The sequence below is a fragment of the Ptychodera flava genome, chromosome 17, assembly GCF_041260155.1.
Source record: "Ptychodera flava strain L36383 chromosome 17, AS_Pfla_20210202, whole genome shotgun sequence".
Taxonomy (NCBI): Eukaryota; Metazoa; Hemichordata; class Enteropneusta; family Ptychoderidae; genus Ptychodera; species Ptychodera flava.
In genome coordinates, this window is record NC_091944.1 from 2,879,676 (window position 1) to 2,901,060 (window position 21,385).

Consider the following 21,385-nt stretch of genomic DNA (forward strand, 5'->3'; position numbering starts at 1 on the left):
TATTTTGCACCGACGGTAAATTATTTGTGAGCCGTATGGCATCAAACAGCAGAATGTATTTCAATGCGACATAATCTGTCTTGCCCTCTTATTTCCTGTCTGTAACATATCAAACCATTATGAAAATGACAATAATATTTATTCGATGTAGCCCATGCACCGTAAGTTGGTTTACCGTCGGTTTGAATGATACAACCTGACGCCGGAGAAACTGTTCCTCTCGCTGAGGGCGCTTTTCACGATCGACTGTACTATCCATACTACTATACTACAAAGTTTTTCAAAATACTGAATTTTTAAACGTCTATAATATTTCCATTGTTGAATTTACAAAGCCGACAACCCGCATTTGTAAGTCAACTTTGAATGTTGTTGTAATTTCTAAATCGATATCTTCTCACTAATGTTACAAAATAAAGCAACAATTATTTCTACTGGTATAACTATGTATAATTAATCAATTATTTATAACTCAAAGTAATCACAGCGTCATTGGTCGACTTTGAGACTGATTGCATCGAAGGAGATATTCTTACAAGCTTTGTTTCTATAGATTCTCATTCGAGTCTTTATGACAGGAAGTATATTTGTCAGCCTCAGGGTGGCCATAGTTCATCTATATTGACTCAGTATCTCTCGGATTTCTCTGAAATACAACAGGGGCAGGCAGGTCTTATCCTGTTTTTCTGTTGCGTTTTTTTTTTATTTTTTACGGACAAGAAAATGCTCCCCTCCCCCTGTAACTTTCCAAGACACATTGAGAACGCACATCACGTGACAGGCCAATACACTAACAGTGTTTGTAGTATATGTACATTAAATGCGCCATGACACAATGCATATGTTATTTATTACTGTCTAAGAAAATGGCAGTGCACAATTACTGGCAAGTGATTTGGTCTCAAAAATATGAAAGTTGGCAAGAAAAATAGAGGTGGGGATTCCGGGAACCACTACTGCAATTCTCACTGGCCTGAACTCATGATGGTGGATTTTTCCATTCTTAACGGATTGTAGCGATAACCTCAGCCGAATATCCGACGTTCAGTTGGATCTTACTCATGTGACAGCTTTTAAAAGATTGCGTACGATTAAGGTTATTTGCTCGATCATTCCGCATTGACATTTTCAACACTCTCTTTCAAAGTAAAAATCAGGGGTCACCGTGCAGTTTGGTTACAGAGAAATAACTTCAAATTTACTGATATTTGCAATTCAAAGTGGCCGCATATACCTTTGTAAACGCTATCGATATCGAAAAATAAATTAAAGATTTTCTCTAAAATAAGACTATGAGACTTTTATTAATGCCAAGAGCTTAAAAATGCGTCCACACAAGTGGTGTTATCAGAAAAGAATTGTAAAAATTGTGAAAAATATCGGTCACCCTGGCTCATTCTCCTTTAATGATCAACATTGGACTTAAAAACTTGTTCTTCGTCAAACTGGACTGCATCATGGTGGAGTAACTGTGGCTGAATGCAATGTGGAAACCAGGCCAAACTTGAGCAGAAAAATTACCGTAATATTATTTGTCACACACTCACATATATCATAGCACTCCCTAACATTGCAAAAAAAAACCACTGACATATCGATGATTTCACTTTTTTATTCAGCTGTACCTAATCATATATTACCATCACAAAAATTGCAGAAACAAAAATGAGAGCAACAATACAGTACTAAATAGGCCTACTTATCTTAATTTATGAAAACACAGAAATTACTTCACATTGAAAGGAAGTCTCATAACAGAGATGTCCAAAATGATCACGTGACAAACAAGTTGAGTTCATTAAAGCGCCTTTCCTGGCAGTAGTAATACATCCGACATTTTGTGTCATATATTTAACCTGTCTTTGGTTGACAATTACTCTTTGGTCAAAATTGCATTCAGATCAGGAATACAATTACGTTTTCAAAAAAATCTAGGCACACAGTTTGTCATTTCATGAAATTGGTGTGCGCCCCATTTTCACAAATTGAAAATAACCAACAGAAAATACGATCTCTGTCGGCATAAGATGAAAAAAGCTTCAGTTGCGATTTTTAGTGCTGCTGGATTTTTGAAAACTTTACAGTGCTCACCCCTTTCGTTATCGCCATTTTGTAGCAGTCCCTTTGTTTTCTGATCACGGTTTGAAATATACACAATGAAATAGGGTGGAACGGTTGAAGCCCTTTCCCCAGAATCTCCAGACTCCATGGAAAACCAAGTGATGAAGTTAGCCTCCAGGAATAAAACAAATGGTACAGTAAGCTTCAAGATGACTTGAAGTCCATAACGGAACCCTGCTCAAAGTGAGTTCTCTTCTTAAAGGCGATTTCAATAAATTAAAATACATAGCAACTCCTATGGCATGTGTTCAGCTTGGTCAAAATTAGGTATCCACATATGTACACACTCCATAACTACTAGACTGCCATGGCCTAGATATTGACTGAATGACATATCAATGGAACTTATTGGACGTTATCAAGTTGGAAAGCGTAGCGACCAACACAATATTAAATGACGTCGTCCAATCGATTCAATAATTTGCCTCGATCAGAAACGAAATCACAGCGCTCTTAGCAATGACTGAAAAATCAGTTCGTCTTGACTATGAAGCAAAGCACAGAAAGGTCCAGTTATCTACTAAGCCAATTTAATACAGCACATCTGTAGATTTCATCAAGACTTATGTAAAATGTCAAGTTTGTCAAAACTTAAAAAGTATTTTTTTGGTTTGTTTTGTTTTTTCAAAACACAATCGGTCACTAAATCTAGTCTAAACCTGTCAGCGAAGACACACAACTCAACACTCACAAAAAGACGATGTTCTTGAACATCTGACGACCCGCACCGAAACAAAACAAGATGCAAGGTGCGTCTAGATACAAATTTCATGCCCTGAAATTGACTGATATTTACATTACTTCACATCTAAATCTTTTAAAGCATTAACACCTGCCGATTTTTTAAAGGCATATCGCAAGACAAAATGCACACGAAAACCCACAGAAAAAAAAACTGCACACGCCTTTGGTTAACGAGGACACAAGAGCACACAACACACAAAAATAAATGTCTATATTTTTCGTCTCATGTTTGACGACCACAGCGACGATGCATCATCAAACTGATTAGAAATATCGATCTCCAAGTCGACAACGTTGAAGACCATTCGCATTACATTATTTAGTTTACAAAAGCTGCCTTTGAAAAACAACGATGATGATATCCGAAAATTCCGTCTTCTTCACGGACCCCCTCCCCCCTGATGATCCCCCATTCCCGAGAATCGCGGTCCTTCTCGTAAAGTACATGAGCACACTTAAAGCGGTGAATAAGCATCAATACTCTTGGTCGACTACTGAACAATATTTGTGTACTCAGTTAACGCTATGTAAATACGAAGAAATCTTGATAACTCTGCCTGATATCGCCATTACAAAATCTGGCGTTTTGAGTTTCTAAATATGCGATATGCAAATTGGCGTTACTGAAACATCCATTACATTCAATTACAGTCTCTCGTTTCACAGAGGGATAAAAATGTTGTTTCCATACTTACAAGGTGAATAAACAAGTTTACAACATGAAATGTACAGTGTTGAGAAAATTCTTGCCTTTCCGAATTTGCTGGTGATCGAAATGTAAACTTTGTCATGGATGTGATTACTTAATACACAACGAAATCATTAAATTCGTAATTTCTATGTATGAACACATGTGTACCTATAAAATCCTCTTTTACCGCCCTAATAAATAAACTCTGACTGATACCCCTTCCTTTCGGTACTAGAGCGCCGGGATTAAGATACGTGACCGCTAATGCCGGTGTAATTCCCTGCAAATAAACCGGGGGGCTGTCCCCGAAATGATGTCTCATTCTCCGTTTTGTTTTGACTTCTCAAAGTAAACTCTCGCCAGTGTAGGGATGAGATGCAACGAGATGACTCTTGAGGGCGTTCTTTTGGTAGAAATCCTTGCCGCAGTACTTGCAAACGAATGGCTTTTTATCGGCGTGTGTGCGACGATGAGTGTTTAGAGTACTGGCCAGTGTAAAACCCTTGCCACAGATTTCGCACTTGTAAGGGCGTTCTCCTGTCAATAGAAAATGAGGTGAATAAATTAAGAGAATGCCGGAACCAAAAGAATCACTGTTTAAGACAAACATGAACAATAAGGTGCACCCTGTGGACAGATATCAGAAAACACAATACAGAGAGTGATAGATATCTTGATAGATATCTTGACAATAAATTATTGTCACTGTTAGCTGGTACTGGATCAGTCAGCACTGGATCAGTTAGCACTCGTTTCTCACATGGCAATCCGTTCATTCAGCCGCTTCCAAACCACGACCTGGCTCAATTTGGGAGACAGACTGCTGAAGTTCAGAACTCTAGACAGGTGGCTGAGTCACGGGTGCTCGGGGATGGGATGACTCGGTTCTCGTGCTACATATATCCAACAGAACCAAACTACCCCCATCCCCTGTCGGACAATACCCGGCCAAGCGCATGTGGGATGAGTAAGCCATCAATCAAGAAATTTAGCGCTAAATTCAAATTTTTGATCATCATAGAAGCGTTACATAAACTGAAAGCACTGTTGAACCTAGCCCTCCAAATTTACTTGAAAAAAATCATGCCACTGATCAGAGTAGGTTTTTTTGTACAATCGTTTGCTTACCTGTGTGCCCGTAGATGTGTGCTTGCAGATTGCCCTTTTGGTTGAACCCTTTGCCACAGTAAGAGCACGTATACATCTTCACTTCAGAATGCGTTCTCATGTGGTACGTCAAATGGGTCAGTTGCTTGAAGCCCCGCCCACACTTCTTACATTTATGGGGCTTCTCGCCTGAGGAAACGACAGGATTTTTTACAATTCACTGTATTATTATTAACCATTGTTTATTATGTTGTTCAGAACGCATATGTACTATGTACAAAGGTTAGACATCAAGCTTACCACAAAACGTGGCCGCTACATTGGAGTCTGGCTTTTTTCAGTAATTTTTGGCGGGAATATTTTTAAAAAAATCAATTTCGACGGAAGCAAACGACAACTGTAAAAATTGGTGTTGGCGTGACCAATACATCAGGAACAGTATTTAAAAATATGACAAAGGGTCGCCATACGTATTATGGGTAACAACTTACCGGTATGAGTGTATGAGTGGATTTTCATGTCGATCTTCTGGTGGAATCCTTTCCCGCAGTATTGGCAAATGAAAGGCTTATAGTTGGTGTGCGTGCGCATGTGCGTGTGCAAGTTAGACGCACGGTTGAATGCCTGCGGAAATAGAAGGACAAACTTCGTTGTTTAGTCAACAGCACGGGCTCGACAGCAAACCTCGTTTTTTCACGATCACAATGGATAACAAACGAATTTTGATAGAGTTGGCACATGTGTGTATTTACATGACAAAAAAAGCTGAGATATTAAATGTATGTTTGGTTATCGGGCTTTTCAAATCGCGTAAATCATTTTATGAAAATGTTGCCGCGTACAAAGTTGATGGTAGTTGATTCAAACAAAAATAGCTCTAAGCACAGCCTTTCGTGAACTAGCGATCAAGTGTCAATAAAGGAAAAACAAACGAAATGACTCAATAAAGGCTCTTTCTCTTGCATTAAATTATATTTACTTTTATTTTGAAGAGTTAAGGACCCAGACGGCTGTTAATATTTGAACAACTTTGCATTTATGCAGACATTGGTTTTGATGGCAGGTATCTCACCAAAGTACCGGGCTGAGCCGTGTCGTTATTGGGCATGCTACAAATGACTAATTTACCCTTACCCCACCCCCACCCCTACCCCCAAGTACTGCTTGACCTCTGATACTTACTTTGCCGCATTGGGAACAAACGTACGGCTTGACTGTAGTATGGGTGAGTCGATGACGGGTGAGGTTACCGGGTTGCCGGAAAGCACGTCCGCACACCTCGCACTTGAACGGCTTGTCGCCTGTATGAATCCTCTGTATACGAGAGAGAGAGAGAGAGAGAGAGAGAGAGAGAGAGAGAGAGAGAGAGAGAGAGAGAGAGAGAGAGAGAGAGAGAGAGAGAGATGTATTAGAGATGGTAACACTGCAAAGTAGTAAAACAGCCGAACACGCTTCTGTATGAAGAGTTGGACTGTGTGATTTCAGTAATCAATGTATTTCGAGTCATGTCGACTTTTTGACTACAAAACAAAACTCTCATTCACAAACATATACACAAAAGTATCCAAACCAGACACACGACTGATGTTCATTGAGGGAACAATGTGCACTGCATGCACATGCATCAAGTTGGTTAAAGAACCCTGGGCGTGAAATAACGGTCTTTAAAACTGCAACCGTTATTACTAGAAAGTTGACCTCGTCTACTCCCTTGTATTCACTGTTGCAGTCTTTACATTACAATGGCAATACCGGTATAGTTTGCATCGAAATACAGACAAGTCTTTTAATATGAAACTCATACAACGGATCTGATCCTCGCTGCATATTTGTGGATTTGTCTGATGAGAGGGGGCGTAGAATGCTTGTCTAACGCTTGGTCACGAGCCTCGCCGTCCATTGTAAAGACAGCTGGCACAGCTACACAGACCCTCCTTTTTTACCACTTGTGTAATTCGGGAAACAATAACCAAATATGTCTATCGCTTTCTCGAACCCGTGTGTCGCGTATATTTTTTTTTTCATTATTTTACTATATGGCGTACGTTTCATTGTTGGACTGGAAGTGGTTTCCTAAAATAGGAACAAGATAATATTCACATGGTTGAAACACAACGTCCAAGAAGTTATTCTGTTTCGGTAATATTTTACTTATTCGTCCTTACGTTTATCAAACATCTGTTCCCATCGATGCATCTGTCTAATATTATCTCTATGTTTGTCTGACAAGATCGACTGACACCAGAAGTTTCCGACTTCTCGCTCGAAAATTCAAAGTCTTGGGTACCGATGATTCATCGAAGTGCCGTTTTCAGTGCATATACCCAGCATTTCAACCATTTACCATTTACCCGTAAGAGATTTATTTTTAATATTTTCTTTTCCGACCGGAATTCTGACGAATTAAATATAAATATAAGGAACAGTATCACGTTGCAACTTTTAAAGTTGCAAATGTGTCAAAATAAGAGTATAAATTTGCCTTCATTCCGAACTGTGGCTAGTGATTTAAAAATGCGAGATTTCTATCTTCGTCAGAACACCTCCGCATGTTTGCTCTGCACTTAAAATATCGTCTATTTCTTCATCATCATTGTCACCATCATAACAGAACATGTTCTTACATTTTCACTGGTGTTTCACACATTTTTTCTTGATTTTAATGTGGATGCCTCAAGAAAAAAGACCACTTAAATTTTGTTAAATTTTCAGCAGTTCTGATGCGGCTGTACATTGGTTGAATGATGGTAGTTTTTATAGTCTGGAAGCTCTCCCCCCCTCCCCCCTCCCCCCTCCCCCCCCTCTCTCTCTCTCTCTCTCCCTCCCCCCTCTCTCCCCCTCTCCCCCTCCCCTCTCTCTCTCCCCCTCTCTCTCCCTCCCTCCTCCCTCCCCAATAATTGATTTAAACAACCATACACTTCGCTTATCAAACTTAAAGGCGATGTTTTTGGTCACATAGCGTTTACACATGGGTATGTATTTTTATTTATCTGAAAATACATTTCGTGGAAAATTTACCCGCATATTTTACTCCTCAGATATTGTAGTTTCTCACTGACACTTAACACTAGAAATACTTTCTCTAACCTATTGCCTTAACACGACTAAAATTTTTGATCATGGGATTTTACACTGTCTAACAAACAGTTCCCATAGTTAAAAAAGAAAAAACAAAACTGCTATTGAATACTTTCTATTTACAAAATCTATCTCATGTGTCTCAACATTTTATTCTTACAAACACTAAAAATAGATAAAACAATCTATAGGAACACGGCTGTACTTTTTGTCAGAAATAGTTTCATCACGCACCATTTGCAGTTACAGTTTATCATTTAATGACAAAAAGTATATTTCCATCGACAAAGTTATCTCGGCGCATCCCGCATGTGTAGCAAGACACACTGTGACTCTGTAAAGAGATTTTGCACAAACTGAATCTATGCTCCGTGTTCGTGTTTCGTTAACAATGCAATAAAAATACATGAAAAATATATCAAGACATATCAAAATATTAAAGTTGCTATTAATGGAAACAACTTTGAGGTTTGCGCAGCTAGAAGAGACCAAACTTCATAGACTATCAGATGTGTCGTCCGGACGGCTATAACGTGTGCGTTGTTACTAAAGAACGTACTTGTGAGATGGAACGAGCTAGCCGCGTTTTTAGTCAGATTTTCTCATTTCTATTGATTTAAACAAACATACACTGCACTTAGCAAACTGAAACGCCAGGTTTTTGGTTGCATAGGAACAGGTCAACACATCGAAATCATCTTCTTTCCTCAAGGAATGTGGTTTCGGTATCCCAGTACTAAATTTGTTGAGCGCTTTAAACAGGAACTTCTCCTATAAAAGCCGGATTATCGTAAATCTATGCAATGTAAAAAGCCACGCTACTGATCGGACGTGCTGTGTTTGGTCCCAGAATCCCGTAATTTTGCCATGTTTCAGGCGTTCATTGTCATTGAATCTTGCATATGATATCTGTGAATATATAGCAACTAAACTTGTGTCGAAAATAAACTGAAAAAAATATTCCGTTTTTGTCGGAGAACGCAGATGTTTCAAAAACTATTCCCTGTACGACCATTTGACCCCTCTTTGCATATGTCACGAAAATGCCCATCATGATTATTCAAATTTATCATACCGTCAAAGCGATGCTCTGAGAATTCAAAACTCCCACCCAACGTATGCAAATGGTGCATCATCAGTAATCCCATTGTGCGCCCACGGTCCTGTAACTTCCCTTAAGGTTGGGTTTGGGTTTCGAGATAAACACGCGTATTGATCTTGGAAGGAGCTGACTATTTTTTTAAGTGTGATTGAAATAATGTTAAAAATTCGACTCAATCTGGCGAATATTACAGTATCTACCTCGATGAGAGGGGTGTTAAAAAGTTCAAAAAGTCCTCAAACCAAGGGGTGCCTTTTATGCAACTATGCTCTCTTTTGAAAAAAAAACAAAAAAACAAAAAAACGTTTTTATGACAGGAAAATAGAAGAAATATGGCATTCTGAAGATGTAAGCAGACCATACAGAATCTGGAAAAAGTCAAATTTTAGAAAGTGAAAAAGAAATTCTCTGTCAGCATCATGATCATCCCTTCCAAACATCTGATGGTCCCTCCTCCTGAAGCACCCCTTCTAAACATCTGATGGTCCCTCCTGAAGCACCCCTTTACAAGATGTAATGGTTTTATTAGTAAGTACGGACAGCGAGACGGATATCGACCGGACATCGTTTTACCATTATCATAAATATACTATTTAAAAGTTTTCTCTAACATTTTAAAATGTCAATCGTCAGTTGCGCATCGCCATATTTTGCAGTTAAAGAGCCAGTAGCTGCGATTTTTGACGATTTTTTCCCACAATTTTTGTTTTGAATGTGGATTGTAGACTGTCGACAGTCCCTTGTGCTTTTTCTGTCTCTTATCGGTGTAGTCTCTCGCACATACGACGGAGAGGGAAATCGCAAACGTAGCGCAAAAGGTGCGAGCTGGACAATCCGAGTGAAAAGCACGAGGGGCAGTCCCATGTGTAATATATGATTTCACTTCCCCCACCGTTGTTTGTGCGAAATATTATACAAAAAAGAGACAGAAACGACACAAAGGACTGTAGACAGTCTATGTCGATTCCAACTTCTTGTAGTAAAACATATTGAAACGTCAAGTGTTAAGTTTGTCGACACGCGAATGTACTGTTATTGTTTACACTTGAATTTACTTATTAAAAATAACCATGCTGTCTACACATGTACAGGTGGAGTTGAGAAACTGAATACTGTGTATTTCAGCATGCATTGGGGAGTAGAACAAGGAACTGTTGTTGAAATTTTAAAAAATCCCCTAAAGGCACAGCTATACCGGCCCTTTCACAAACAATGATTGTGTCGACAGGGCGTTAATGGTGTCTACACATGCAGTGTATAGAAAATGAGTTTTAATCTTAGTGAATATCAAGTACCCGACTTATGGTAAAAGCATCTCGGAGACAGATATTCGATTCTTAAAATGTTACAATACATTTTTTTCTGTCAATTGTTGGGCATTATTTTGAAGCCCATGGAATAAATACAAATTTCATTGGTTTGTGTTTTTATTTATTTATTTTTATTTATTTATTTTCCCCTACAAAGTTAACCCAGGGATGGCGGCCATTTTGAATTTCAAGAGTCGGGAAATATAAAGTAATTTATTACAATAGTATGCACGGTCACCGCTGACTTTTATTTTTGATTTCCAAAGAGGATGGCTTAAAGTTCCCTTTCTGAAAATTTTAGCGAAAGTTTAAGTCTGTCAATTTCGAAGCGCCAACTACCGCATGTGTAATGAAAACGTTGAACCATACAAGCTCTTGCGAAAAAAGATACAATGCTGTATGTCAAAAACCAGCGACAAGATGAACTTCTAAAATAAGTTTTTCACTTATCTTCACCTAAAGTGAAGCACTTTTCCGAATTGTTCGGATCGAACAATTAAATAACTCATTTGTATTGAAAAGTTTTCACCTGTAGAATTAAACTTTTTGTGAAAATTGAAATAATTCTATCAAAAGTCGCAGTGGACAAAAGTTTGGCTGGACTCACATCAGTCTCACACACTATGATGCACAATATAGGGGAAGACCGGTTCCGAATGGAAATATACTCTTAAATAATAATAGATGTTACTTAATTTCTTTACTGCGTTCGCATATTAACTTCATCATAAAAACTTCAAAGAAAATGGCCTTTAGTGATGTCGATGGATATAGCTCCGTTAGAGTGCCACAATTGAAAGAGACAAAAGAAGCGTGGCGCTAAAAACTCCGAAACGCAAACACAACAGTTATCGCTGCCCGCCTGTTTCAGTGAAACCCAAAATACAGGACTGTGATAAAAATACAACTTATGTGAACCACTAAACGGAATGAGAGTTTCGAATTTCACTATGATCGATATGCATTGTTTGAAAGCAACCATCAGCAAAACAAAGGGCATAAGGTTGGCTGCTCCGAGTAAGTCTATGTTTGACCCAGTCAATCAAGATTACGCTACACTTGTTTTTTATCCGTTCTATGGTCGTACATACTGCTCTCTGCTGGTACACATTCCATAAATAGATCGATTTAGTTAACCAACCTCCGAACGTTGACGATGAAGGTAAAAATTGTCAAGCTTTCGCTCATGCTTTACCGGTACAATAGTAAAGAGCGATTTCTAAAGGACTTGAAAGATTATACGTTGCGGGCAGGGCCATGTGCTTCAGATATGGCATCAGTCAGTCTGAAAGCGCTGCCGTGCGTTGGTACAGAGCGCCCGCTATTTCAGTCCTCTGTTTCCCATCGAACTTAGGCTACACCCCCACCCACCCCCAACCCCCTAATGCGGAACTTTGCGTATGAGCTTTGTTCTATCACTACGGTGTGGTGGCTTTGATGTACATACACATACGTCACATGTTTCAACACAGAGATGACAAAGCCTGCAATATGGTGAGTAGGCACTTCAAATTTCCACCTATGTAATTTGATCTACTCAAAGGAGTCACAAATTCGATGTATCAATCAAAAGAGTTCTTTCAACCGGTGCAAATCAAAATACCGTATCAATACGGTGACGTTTGCGTTTCACCCATCCCCTATAGATCATCTGGACAGAGCGGGGAGTTCAGCTTAACAGTGGCGGAAATATATCTATAGTCATACAGGAGTGTGTTTATTGAAAGTTTGGAGTTTGGTTGCATCTGTGTTATGAAACATATCAAATGAAATGACCCAAAAAAATACATTACTTTTTTTAATAGAATGACCCATTAAGTTGTCATGATAAATTGCTTAACGAGAGTATGACATTTGTAACACTTGCAGTGGGTGATTTGTAAACGATAATTTTAAAATTTTCACTGAAATATCTGAATCAACTGTTACTAGATATAAATAGACAATTATGTAGAAGCTTTATGTGCAGAGCAGACAAAGTTGTAAGACAAGAAATCTTCATTGGTACTGATCGAACAGCATTATGGGTAATATATCCTACTATGGCCTTGTTAGTAATACTAATTTCCATATCATCAGTTATATTTGGATGTTACCGAATGTTGGCCATAACTGGCTATTTCTGTAGCAAAAATGTGGAACTGAATTAAAACACGTGCCATTCTCTGAATTCAAAACGTGTGTTAAACTCTGCTTGTGTCGTGACATGACTTTCAATGCTTCCGACGGTGTGGGATCAGTCGCTACCAGTATTGGATAAATGAAAAATGTAATTGTTTCCGAGCGATGAATTTACGATTCATAGCCAAAAATAGGTCAAATTTAATTGAGGCAGAATGCGCCGAGGAGACAGATATTCGAGTCGGATTCTAAAACTAGCTGTTATAACACTCGGTCCGATACCTGTGGGGCCCATTTTGAAGTTCGTGGAATAAAGATTTTCACTGGCTTATTTTCGTGAAAATCGAAAATTTTATTTTTCCCAAAATGATAACACAAAGATGGCGGCCATTTTGAATTTCAAATGTCTGTAAAATCTAAGGCATATTGTATCTTTGCTATCAAATGTTGCAAGATGACCCTTGATTTTGGTTCTTGATCTTAAAAGAGAACGATGAAAGTTTCTTTGCGATAAGTTTCAGAAAAAGAATAAGTCTTTCAGTTTCGACTTGGAGGCGCGTCCTGTGGCGAACATGGAACAAAAATTAAAGAAAACTTGAAACATCCATGGGTGAGCGAGAGTTAAAACAAAGAGAAGGTTAATAGCACGTTGCCTATGGATTAAATCTAAAATGATTTCCAACGATGGAGATTAATCATAACATTCAGTGTAACTCACGTCACTGTCTCTGAAACCATATCCACCCAACCCCACCCCTTGTGTCACTGACTGAGCCTTCCGCCCACCCCATCCCTTGTGTCACTTAGTGAGCCTTCCAAGCATTCAAGAGGCGAAAAATAAGTTCAAAAATCAAGCTAAACAGTCAACCATTCGAAAATTATTCAGATTCCAAAGAAGCTTCAGTGGGTGATGTCTTTTAAAGAGCATTTATGTTCGCTCCGATCATAGACAGTGGAGGGTCCCCCTCCACTGTCTATGCTCCGATTAACCACGTAAACGAGTGTTGAAACATATTTCTTTTGTCTGATAATTAGATTAAAAATTAACAATAAATCAAAACGTGCGGTTAAGTATTCTCAATGCTATTTTAATGTCTTTGCTGTGGTTTGCGGTTTGTCACCTTTTTAAAAAAATAGTTGTTCACACATTAATTGATTAATTGATTCATCATTCACTCATTCTTTCATTCATTCATTCATTCATTCATTCATTCATTCATTCATTCATTCATTCAAAATGCGTGATGTTTTGTTTGCAACAGCAATAATTGTACAAGATATAAAGCAGCTCGATCTTATATGAGAATGCAATCATGGTTCATGCAAAATCATGACATTTTAAGAATCTCCCCCCCCCCCGAACAAAGTTAGTTTTTCATCGATATTTGATAAATTGTATGAGATAGAGAACGCACACCAATCATGAGAGTAGGATGTACGTCATTAGCACAACAAACACTAAAACGGGGGCAATAACAAATTTGAAAGATGTTTATTCTAATTTTTTATTCACTGAACGTGTATACCAAGCAATACGATCGATGAAAATTACAAAGGGCTTAAAATATATCGCCTGGCTGGATTGTTTGTAAACAGGCGACGATAGCCACGACCACGTGATTGCATCGATACTTCTGGTATTCGTTTAATCAATTTTAATTGCTCGTGTCCGGACGACTGGCTTTTATTTGGATAATCTATGGCAACGACTGCTCGGTTTCCTATGCTTTTATCTGATTTTTTCGTTATTTGTTTCTGTTCTGATTTGACAATATAATGTGTGGACTTTATGAAAATTAATGTTTGTTGACAAGTCAGGCACTGAGTACGATATATCATGGTCGATATAAATGTACCGCTCGCATGGGTCAATATTTGTGACTGGTTCTCCCGCGGGGTTTTTGTCACATTTTATCGAATTTTTGACATCCATACTTTAGAGGAAAATGTATTGAAATCATTTTCACTTGCATTTTATGGTCAGCAAAAAGCTGAGATCGTTTTCATGATATTGAAAATCAGATCGGTTGCAACGAGCAAGCCAGCACCATCGTTATGCTTCCGATCTCTCGAACAGCCGAAATCCGAAAATCGTGTCAACTGATTGCGCCAATAGATGCATTCGTCAAACCACAGACCACCAAAAACGGTTTTTCCCTAGGGTCTATGGTCAAACTGTGACTTACTTTTTCATTACAAGCAAGCCTGGTGAGTAATATCAGTATCTGTTGGCGAAAAGCACACAGACATTGTGGCTTGTGACACACACACACACATTTCATTCATGAGATGGTGGTTTCGCGGGTGGTTTTCAATACAATAGACTGTATAAGGTTATGTCGTAAAAATATTGAAAGGCACGTTAAAGTTAAAAATAAAAAAATAAGTCGGTATTTACCTTATGGGTGACAAGCGTGTTGCTTCTACTGAATCCTTTACCACAGATGTCACACACGTATTTCCTGTTTGGTGATGGCTTTTCGTCGTCAGATCTGCCCTCCATGGTTGGCCCGTTCACGAAGGCGCCCTCCTCGCCTTCGCCGACCCCGACAGAGCCTTCACTCAGGCTGTCTTTCTCGTCTCCAAGATCGGTGTCGTTCGAGTCTTCCGAACCGAGGCTTTTGTTCCCTTCTTTGTCCATCATGTCGCGGAGTTTCAGGTCGGTACCGTTCTGTATATACTCGACGCCGAGAATGGGCTGCCGGGCGATCGTCTTGCCATTTCTCTTCATAGGCATTGTGTTCTGGACGGATATGACTTGTTCCAAGGTGAGATCGTTGATCTTGATTTTGCTAGGGTGAAGCTTGCCAGGCTCGTCGCAGGTTACGGTGACTTTGATGTCGTTGTTGTCAGCCTGGGCACCCGAATAGACGTTAGGAAGTCCAAGTTCATTGCTGTTGATGTCACTAGGGTAGTCAAGTCGCCCTCGTTGCCTTTCCGCCTCTGCGGGGTCGCCAAGAAATGTTTTCTGGTCCTTCGGAGACTGATGAAGATTTAGAGGTGCTTCTTGTATTGGATATGAGGGTCTTCCAACGAACGTTTCTGGCTGTCCTTCAAATGGACCGTATCCATTTCTTTCGATTGGACTGTGTGACTTTGAGTACAGAAACGATTCTGGCCTCGGCCGCTCTGCAAATATACTAGAATACGGAAAGGGAGTTTTCGAATGTGATGAGAAGAGAGGTGAAATTTCGTTGGCATGATGAGGGAGTCGTCTTGGTGATCGATGTGTAGGACCACTGCCATTAATGAGTTCTATCGCTGGCATGACTTCAGGCCGACCATTGCGCTCCAAAATGTATTTTTTCTTGGTAATGTACTCGGCGCCGCGCGAAGGAGAGTCTCTGTCCCTTCCGTCGTCTTCGTGACTACCATCGTCTACATCCGAGTCTGACTTTGAAGGTCGGCGGGACAAGTTAAGTGCTCCATCGGGTTCGCAATAGGGTTGCTTTCTCGGGTCCGTCAAAATGTACCTCGGTGACGAAATTGTGAGTCCGTACGCCGAAGACTGCGGCAAAGTACGCGGTATCGTAGGCACATCGCTCCTGTAGTAAAACTCCGACTGGAAGCCGCGAGACTCGAGCGGTGGCGGTGGGCCTACTTGAGCGAGCGTTTGGGGCGAGACAGTGACATACTTCGGAGATACGACTCTTTCAAAGGCCGATCTCGGGGATGCCCTGAGAAGAGGAGGCGGTTTTGATTTCTCCTTCGGGAATATTGTCTCATGATCTCTTCTTTCCCGTTGACTATCGCCGTTGACAGAAAAATTAAGTAATCGTCTATTTTGACTGACAGATTCACTCTCTCCCTGACTGTCTCTTTTCGATCGACATTCCGTGTCCTCCAGAGTTTCCCTCAATCTGCGTTCGATGAGGTCTTCGAGCGTTCGTAGTTTACTTTCGCCTGCGTCCTCTGTAGCTTCTGCCTGTCGCTTCCGCTCGCCCAGAGAAAAAACTTCGGCGATGAGCAGAGAAGTCTTATCGGAAGAGTCGTCATCACTTTTCTTGTCGCTCTCGCCGTCAGAGCTGCTCAGCTTGGCTTCCAGTCCTTCTGCGAAAAAGAATTCAATGGGGAAATTTTGGTAACAGGCACGCCTTAAAAACATAACTTGTGATACCTGGGCTCGTACACGATGTAACAGATTTGTCGTACACGGGGAAAAAAGGATGAAATGAAGCCCACCAAGTCCCAGCCTGTCAAGTCTGATCGGCGAATGACACCACTGCGCAAGCGAAAATTTTGCCCGCGGGACCTATTCTCACGTTGACGTGCGACGAAACGAACACGTCCAACAGCAAGCTTATCACAAAGCCGAACTTGCCCGGAGCATTTCAAACTCTATGTACCATGGCATTCTTTATGACGATAAAATGGCTCATGGGGCAAGGCGGTTCGAAAGTGGCATGCCATATGAATACTCAGAGGTCGCTTGATATTTTTAAAAATAAAGAAAAAAGAAAAGTATATGTAATGTATAAGGGTACCCAGCTTTACGAAAACGGCAACCAGAATAGGGACGCCCGCATGCAACGGGCCTCGTTCCCGAAAGTAATTTATTCATACCCTGAACGGTGCTTGTGGTCGCTTCCGCACATGGTTTCACACAGACCTAGTCGTTTACAAAACGATCAACCAAAAATGAATCTTACATTACCGTTTTTCCATACAATCAACAAAAGGTAATATTCAGGGGCATTTATTCTTCAAAAATCAGTGTCCCCCTTGTGCCTAAACGACACACCGAATAGAAACATGAGAAGGAAGTAAAAACAGAATCTCTTTCTGAAAAAAAAATACAAAGTTTATTTCTCACTCTAGGTCTCCTAAAAAACTATGTGTTGGCACAATTTTAGTTCTTTTCGTGAGTATTTTGTCGTTCTTTTTTTTGTTTTTTGTTTTGGTTTTGTTTTGTTTTTTTGTTTTTTTACATGTTTGAGCCCATACGTTCCGACAGTACCGGCAAGAAAATAAGGAAATTAGAGGTAAGGATGACGTACAACAACAAGATGTTGTGATGATGAATTCTCTGCTCAGAACTGTAAAGTTACAAGTGATCAAATAGAAGTGATTTTCCATCGTGCGTCACATTGTACATCCCTTTTGAAGAGACCGAGAACAAAACGACAGACGCGACTGGAAATCGAAGTGATGTCAAATAACACCGAGGGTGCAGAGTACAAAAGAGGGAAAATATCAGTCTTAAAATTGAGAAGTCTGGAATGTTCAAGATAATTACTCGACCTCCCCACCCCCTCCTTCAGCAATTAATTCCCGATGAAAAGTCAGTCGGGTATTAACTTGCCATTGTTAGGATATTTTATGAAATTTGGAAATTTTTCAACGTTATAGTATTTGTTAGAGCCGGGTAGACTAACTGAGTGGTGTATATGATTCACATGCAGTGTGACGTTTGCGGTGACGTGTATCAGTTCGTCAAACCAATTTCCCGTCTTATATGCAAAAGTTAACACGTATCGCTGCAAATCATTTTACACTTTTCCTCTCTTTAATTTACATTTCCCATTTCATATATGTTGATATACACCGCTAAATTTGTCTATACTCGACAATATTTCTACTGTTTTCTAATTGTTTTTACGTCTTTTTAATGTCACTCATCGACCAAGGGGCGAGGGCGAAAAAAATCAGCAGACGAACTGCATGAGCGCGTATGGCGGGAAAAGATCACGCAGAAACATTTAAAGCTGAAAATGAATTTATATTTCTGCCTACCTCTGGTGTGTTCCATATAAAACTATCATATGCTAAATATGGAGATCGTTCTTGGTTTGAATTCTTGTAATCAGAATATCATGATAATAGCAAGTTAATCTCAATCAGGAAAGCTATGGAAATGCAGTCACGGCGCTCTGATATCCACCATTTGCTGAAGTAGGGCACACTGTTTCATCTAGACAGGGGGATGGGGGATTCCCCTTTTGTTGACATTTTGGCACCCCCGTTATATGTCAAGGGGGGACAAGGTCCCCATTAAAAGGTGCTAGTCATACCTTAGATATACAAGTAGAACACAAACTGGTGAAATCCCCGCTAAATTTTCTGATAAAGGGGGGAAATCCTTCCTGTTGATGCCATCCTGGATGAAACACCGGTAGGGTAATTGCGATTAATCTTGGACACCCAAGACTATAGTTTCTCACACAATGTAAATGTGTAGATGCTAACAAAACTGAAGAAAGAGTCTGTGAATCGTCCATTTGAAGAATTTATGCCTGAATGCCACTTTACTGTGGGGTAACCAATTTTGACAAGGTTGTTGTGTCAAAGGTCACGTCCTGTTTCCCATATCAGATGAACAAGTACATATAACCATCTGCATGTCGGGTGTCTCTATCAGCGCGCTGTAGATATGTTTAAATACAAGCGAGCAGGGTATCAGGCCAAGACAAAGTCCGTGGGAGTTGACAAATAGGTACATGTTTACCAAGCCTCCGTCGCAGTGTTTCCTGGCACTACGACATGGCGATGTTGGGTATCAATAGATATGTAGCGATATAAAAGTAGGATAAAAAACCAAAATTCGGAAAAAGGTTCAGATTAAACCAAATATTTCTGCGACCAGGCACACAACCCTAGAAAATAACATTTGTAAATCATTCGGGTTTCATTGTGATCAAGTGGCCAGTCAAATGACTTCGCCAAATTCCATACCAGGAATAGAAGCGCCCTCTATCGGTCTGAAAATCGAAGATGACGCCTGCGTCTAAGCGCAAGAGCACCAACTCCGTGTTATTTTTACTTTTAACAGAGAACTGAACGTGTGTATATATAGAGAGACACCATAGTCCGTAAAAAAACTGTCTATAAGAGCATCCGTTTTGGCTCCTGGCAGATTACGATACCAAAATACAATGTTTTCAGCTCAACTTTCTCATTCGGTCTGAGAAGTATAGATCTCTTATGTGCATCAATTCTGTCGCTTCTCACTGACAAAGCAATATTTTTTTTTCTTTTATCGGAAAAGTTTCACAAAAAGAATCCCTTTGATTGTTAAACTGGCTAATGTTTCGACTGTTGAGTAGCTTGGCAAAGACAGCTCGGCTGCCTTCGAGTAGCCTGTGCAGACCACACCACTTCCCTCCATTGTGCAAAGTCTCGATCCCAGTTGACTATACCTAATATGAACTAGTAACTTCCGCAAGCGTTGGTTCTCTAAACTCAATATGTGTCTTTCAATATTGAATTTTCACGTCAGAATGGTTGTGTCATTCTGCACGGTATTCAGTGACAGAGACACGTGTGCACTGGGTGAACAGATATCAAATTAATGTCTTACTTATGAGCGATCACTCATCAATATGCGACAAGAAAGGCTCAGACGGGCTTAAGCTGGTTCCAAAACCTAGCCAGGCTCTAGAGAATCCCCACTGCGAATAAAGAGTCTTGGGGCTAAATACCTTTCTACTCCAAACAGGGGCATACAAAGGCTATTGAAAACAGAGTGCAAGTTCAAAGAATATTTACTTTGGAGTGACGGATGCGTAAACAGTTTTTTGTGAGTTTATCGTACCACCTTTTTTTCTTTCGTTCTCTCTCCCTGTTATTTGTACTTTCCCTTGTCCGTCGATTTTGTTCCTAGTTTCACGCTTGTATTGACATGTTGCTCACGACGATGAACATGTCTTTTTGAAAGAGTGTTCCTGTATGTCGCCATTTCCGAATTGGGCAGAATGCTTGTCTCATCCCCATGTTTGGCGGGAAAATATAAACGGCAATGCTTTTGTTGTTGTTCTTACTGATGGCAGTGTTAAGAGGTATTTCAAAGAATTGTATGTAGTTAACTTGTTTGTTCACCTAATTGAAAAGCATTTATCCCAGAGAGGGAAAAGGAAAACGCGTCATATGGTTAATGTCACATGATCGACACTGTGGTCAGCTTTGGTCGTGCACACGCATGTTGCGCAACCATATTCATGGCTCAAATTCCCTTCACATGTGTCGCTGGAAGTAAGCTGATTAACTCTGCGTCGTGTCAGGTTTTGATCGACAAGTGCTTAGGGCCATCAATGCGTGTATATAAAACCAATGACGTAAATTATCGCCAAATTTTAGCCCCGGTGGAGGTTTTTCCTTTAGCTTTGTTGAATAGGCAAGGTCCACAATGACAGCGATGCGGTCTCTCTAATCCGATAGGTAGTGAAATTTCAGGTCGGGCAACTGCCAACAAAACACATGTTACCTTGGACTGCTTCGACAAGCTATAGCAGCGTATGAAAACTGGTGTTATGAAAAACTTGTTCATTATGGTCTCCTTTTGAAATCTGTAACTGTAATCGATTCACTGTTATACTTAATGTTACACAAGGGAAGTATTTTTTGCAATATCACGCCCGCAGATGTATCATGATGAAGAGTATCAAATTTTCAATTTTGTAAGTTTGGTTTTTGATGACTACAGACGGGTGATGGCTATGCCACGATTGTTCTGCGCTTAGTTTTGATTGATGAGCGATCAGTTTCACTGTCATCTCTTGCAAAGATGGAAAATCTGTGACATCACACAATTTTTTATTGACTCAGACTTGCCGGTATCAACGCCTGTTGGCGCTGTTTCCTCCGCTGCTTGTTCAGCAAACCGTCCGCAACGCGGGGCTAGGCTGTCGTCTGCCGCTGTGAATGGAATGTTCTTTCTCATTCACTTATCCCGCGGTGTGACAAATTCAGCGACGTTCAACGAATGGCGGGATAAAATTACCGAGAAAAATGTCTTTCTTTATCGTTGGCAGGCTTTAAGGCAACTTCATTAAAACTCGTTTATCTGTTATTATCAGCCACATTATACGTAATCAGCGCAAAAGGGAAAAAATAGACAAGGAGCATCTGCCGCCGCTTTTGTTAGTCAACTTTCATTCTTTTGTCGAAATCCCCAACAACAGGTGGCGGGAAACGATCGACATATTTTATCGTTTGAACCTTCACTTCCCATTTTCTCAGTGTTTTTTTTAATGAAAACAACTCCTGTATTCATTATTGCGGAATTTCTATCTTACTTGGGTTTATAAAATTAGAAGCCTTGTCAGGGTTTTATTTCCACCGAAAATCTGCCTCCCATTCTAAATTTGCAACGTCGTCGAAATTCAGAAACAGAGC

The 21,385-nt window shown here is 40.0% G+C and overlaps 1 protein-coding gene across 4 annotated transcripts in view; it reads right to left on the reverse strand.

Annotated features, from left to right (window-relative positions):
• The window catches only part of LOC139115153 (uncharacterized), a 146,376-nt gene that overhangs the window by 115,493 nt on the left and 9,498 nt on the right, over positions 1–21,385 (reverse strand). For 2 of the 4 annotated variants that reach the window (XM_070677064.1, XM_070677065.1), the window contains 5 exons: positions 14,673–16,324; positions 5,846–5,977; positions 5,155–5,287; positions 4,685–4,852; positions 1,593–4,093 (listed from right to left, as the gene is read on the reverse strand). In XM_070677064.1, coding sequence (XP_070533165.1) covers positions 3,900–4,093; positions 4,685–4,852; positions 5,155–5,287; positions 5,846–5,977; positions 14,673–16,324 — 2,279 coding nt within the window. In that variant the 3' untranslated portion in view covers positions 1,593–3,899. Of the gene's footprint in view, positions 1–1,592; positions 4,094–4,684; positions 4,853–5,154; positions 5,288–5,845; positions 5,978–14,672; positions 16,325–21,385 lie in introns of those variants that run through there. The other 2 variants (XM_070677066.1, XM_070677067.1) reach the window with 2 other exon arrangements.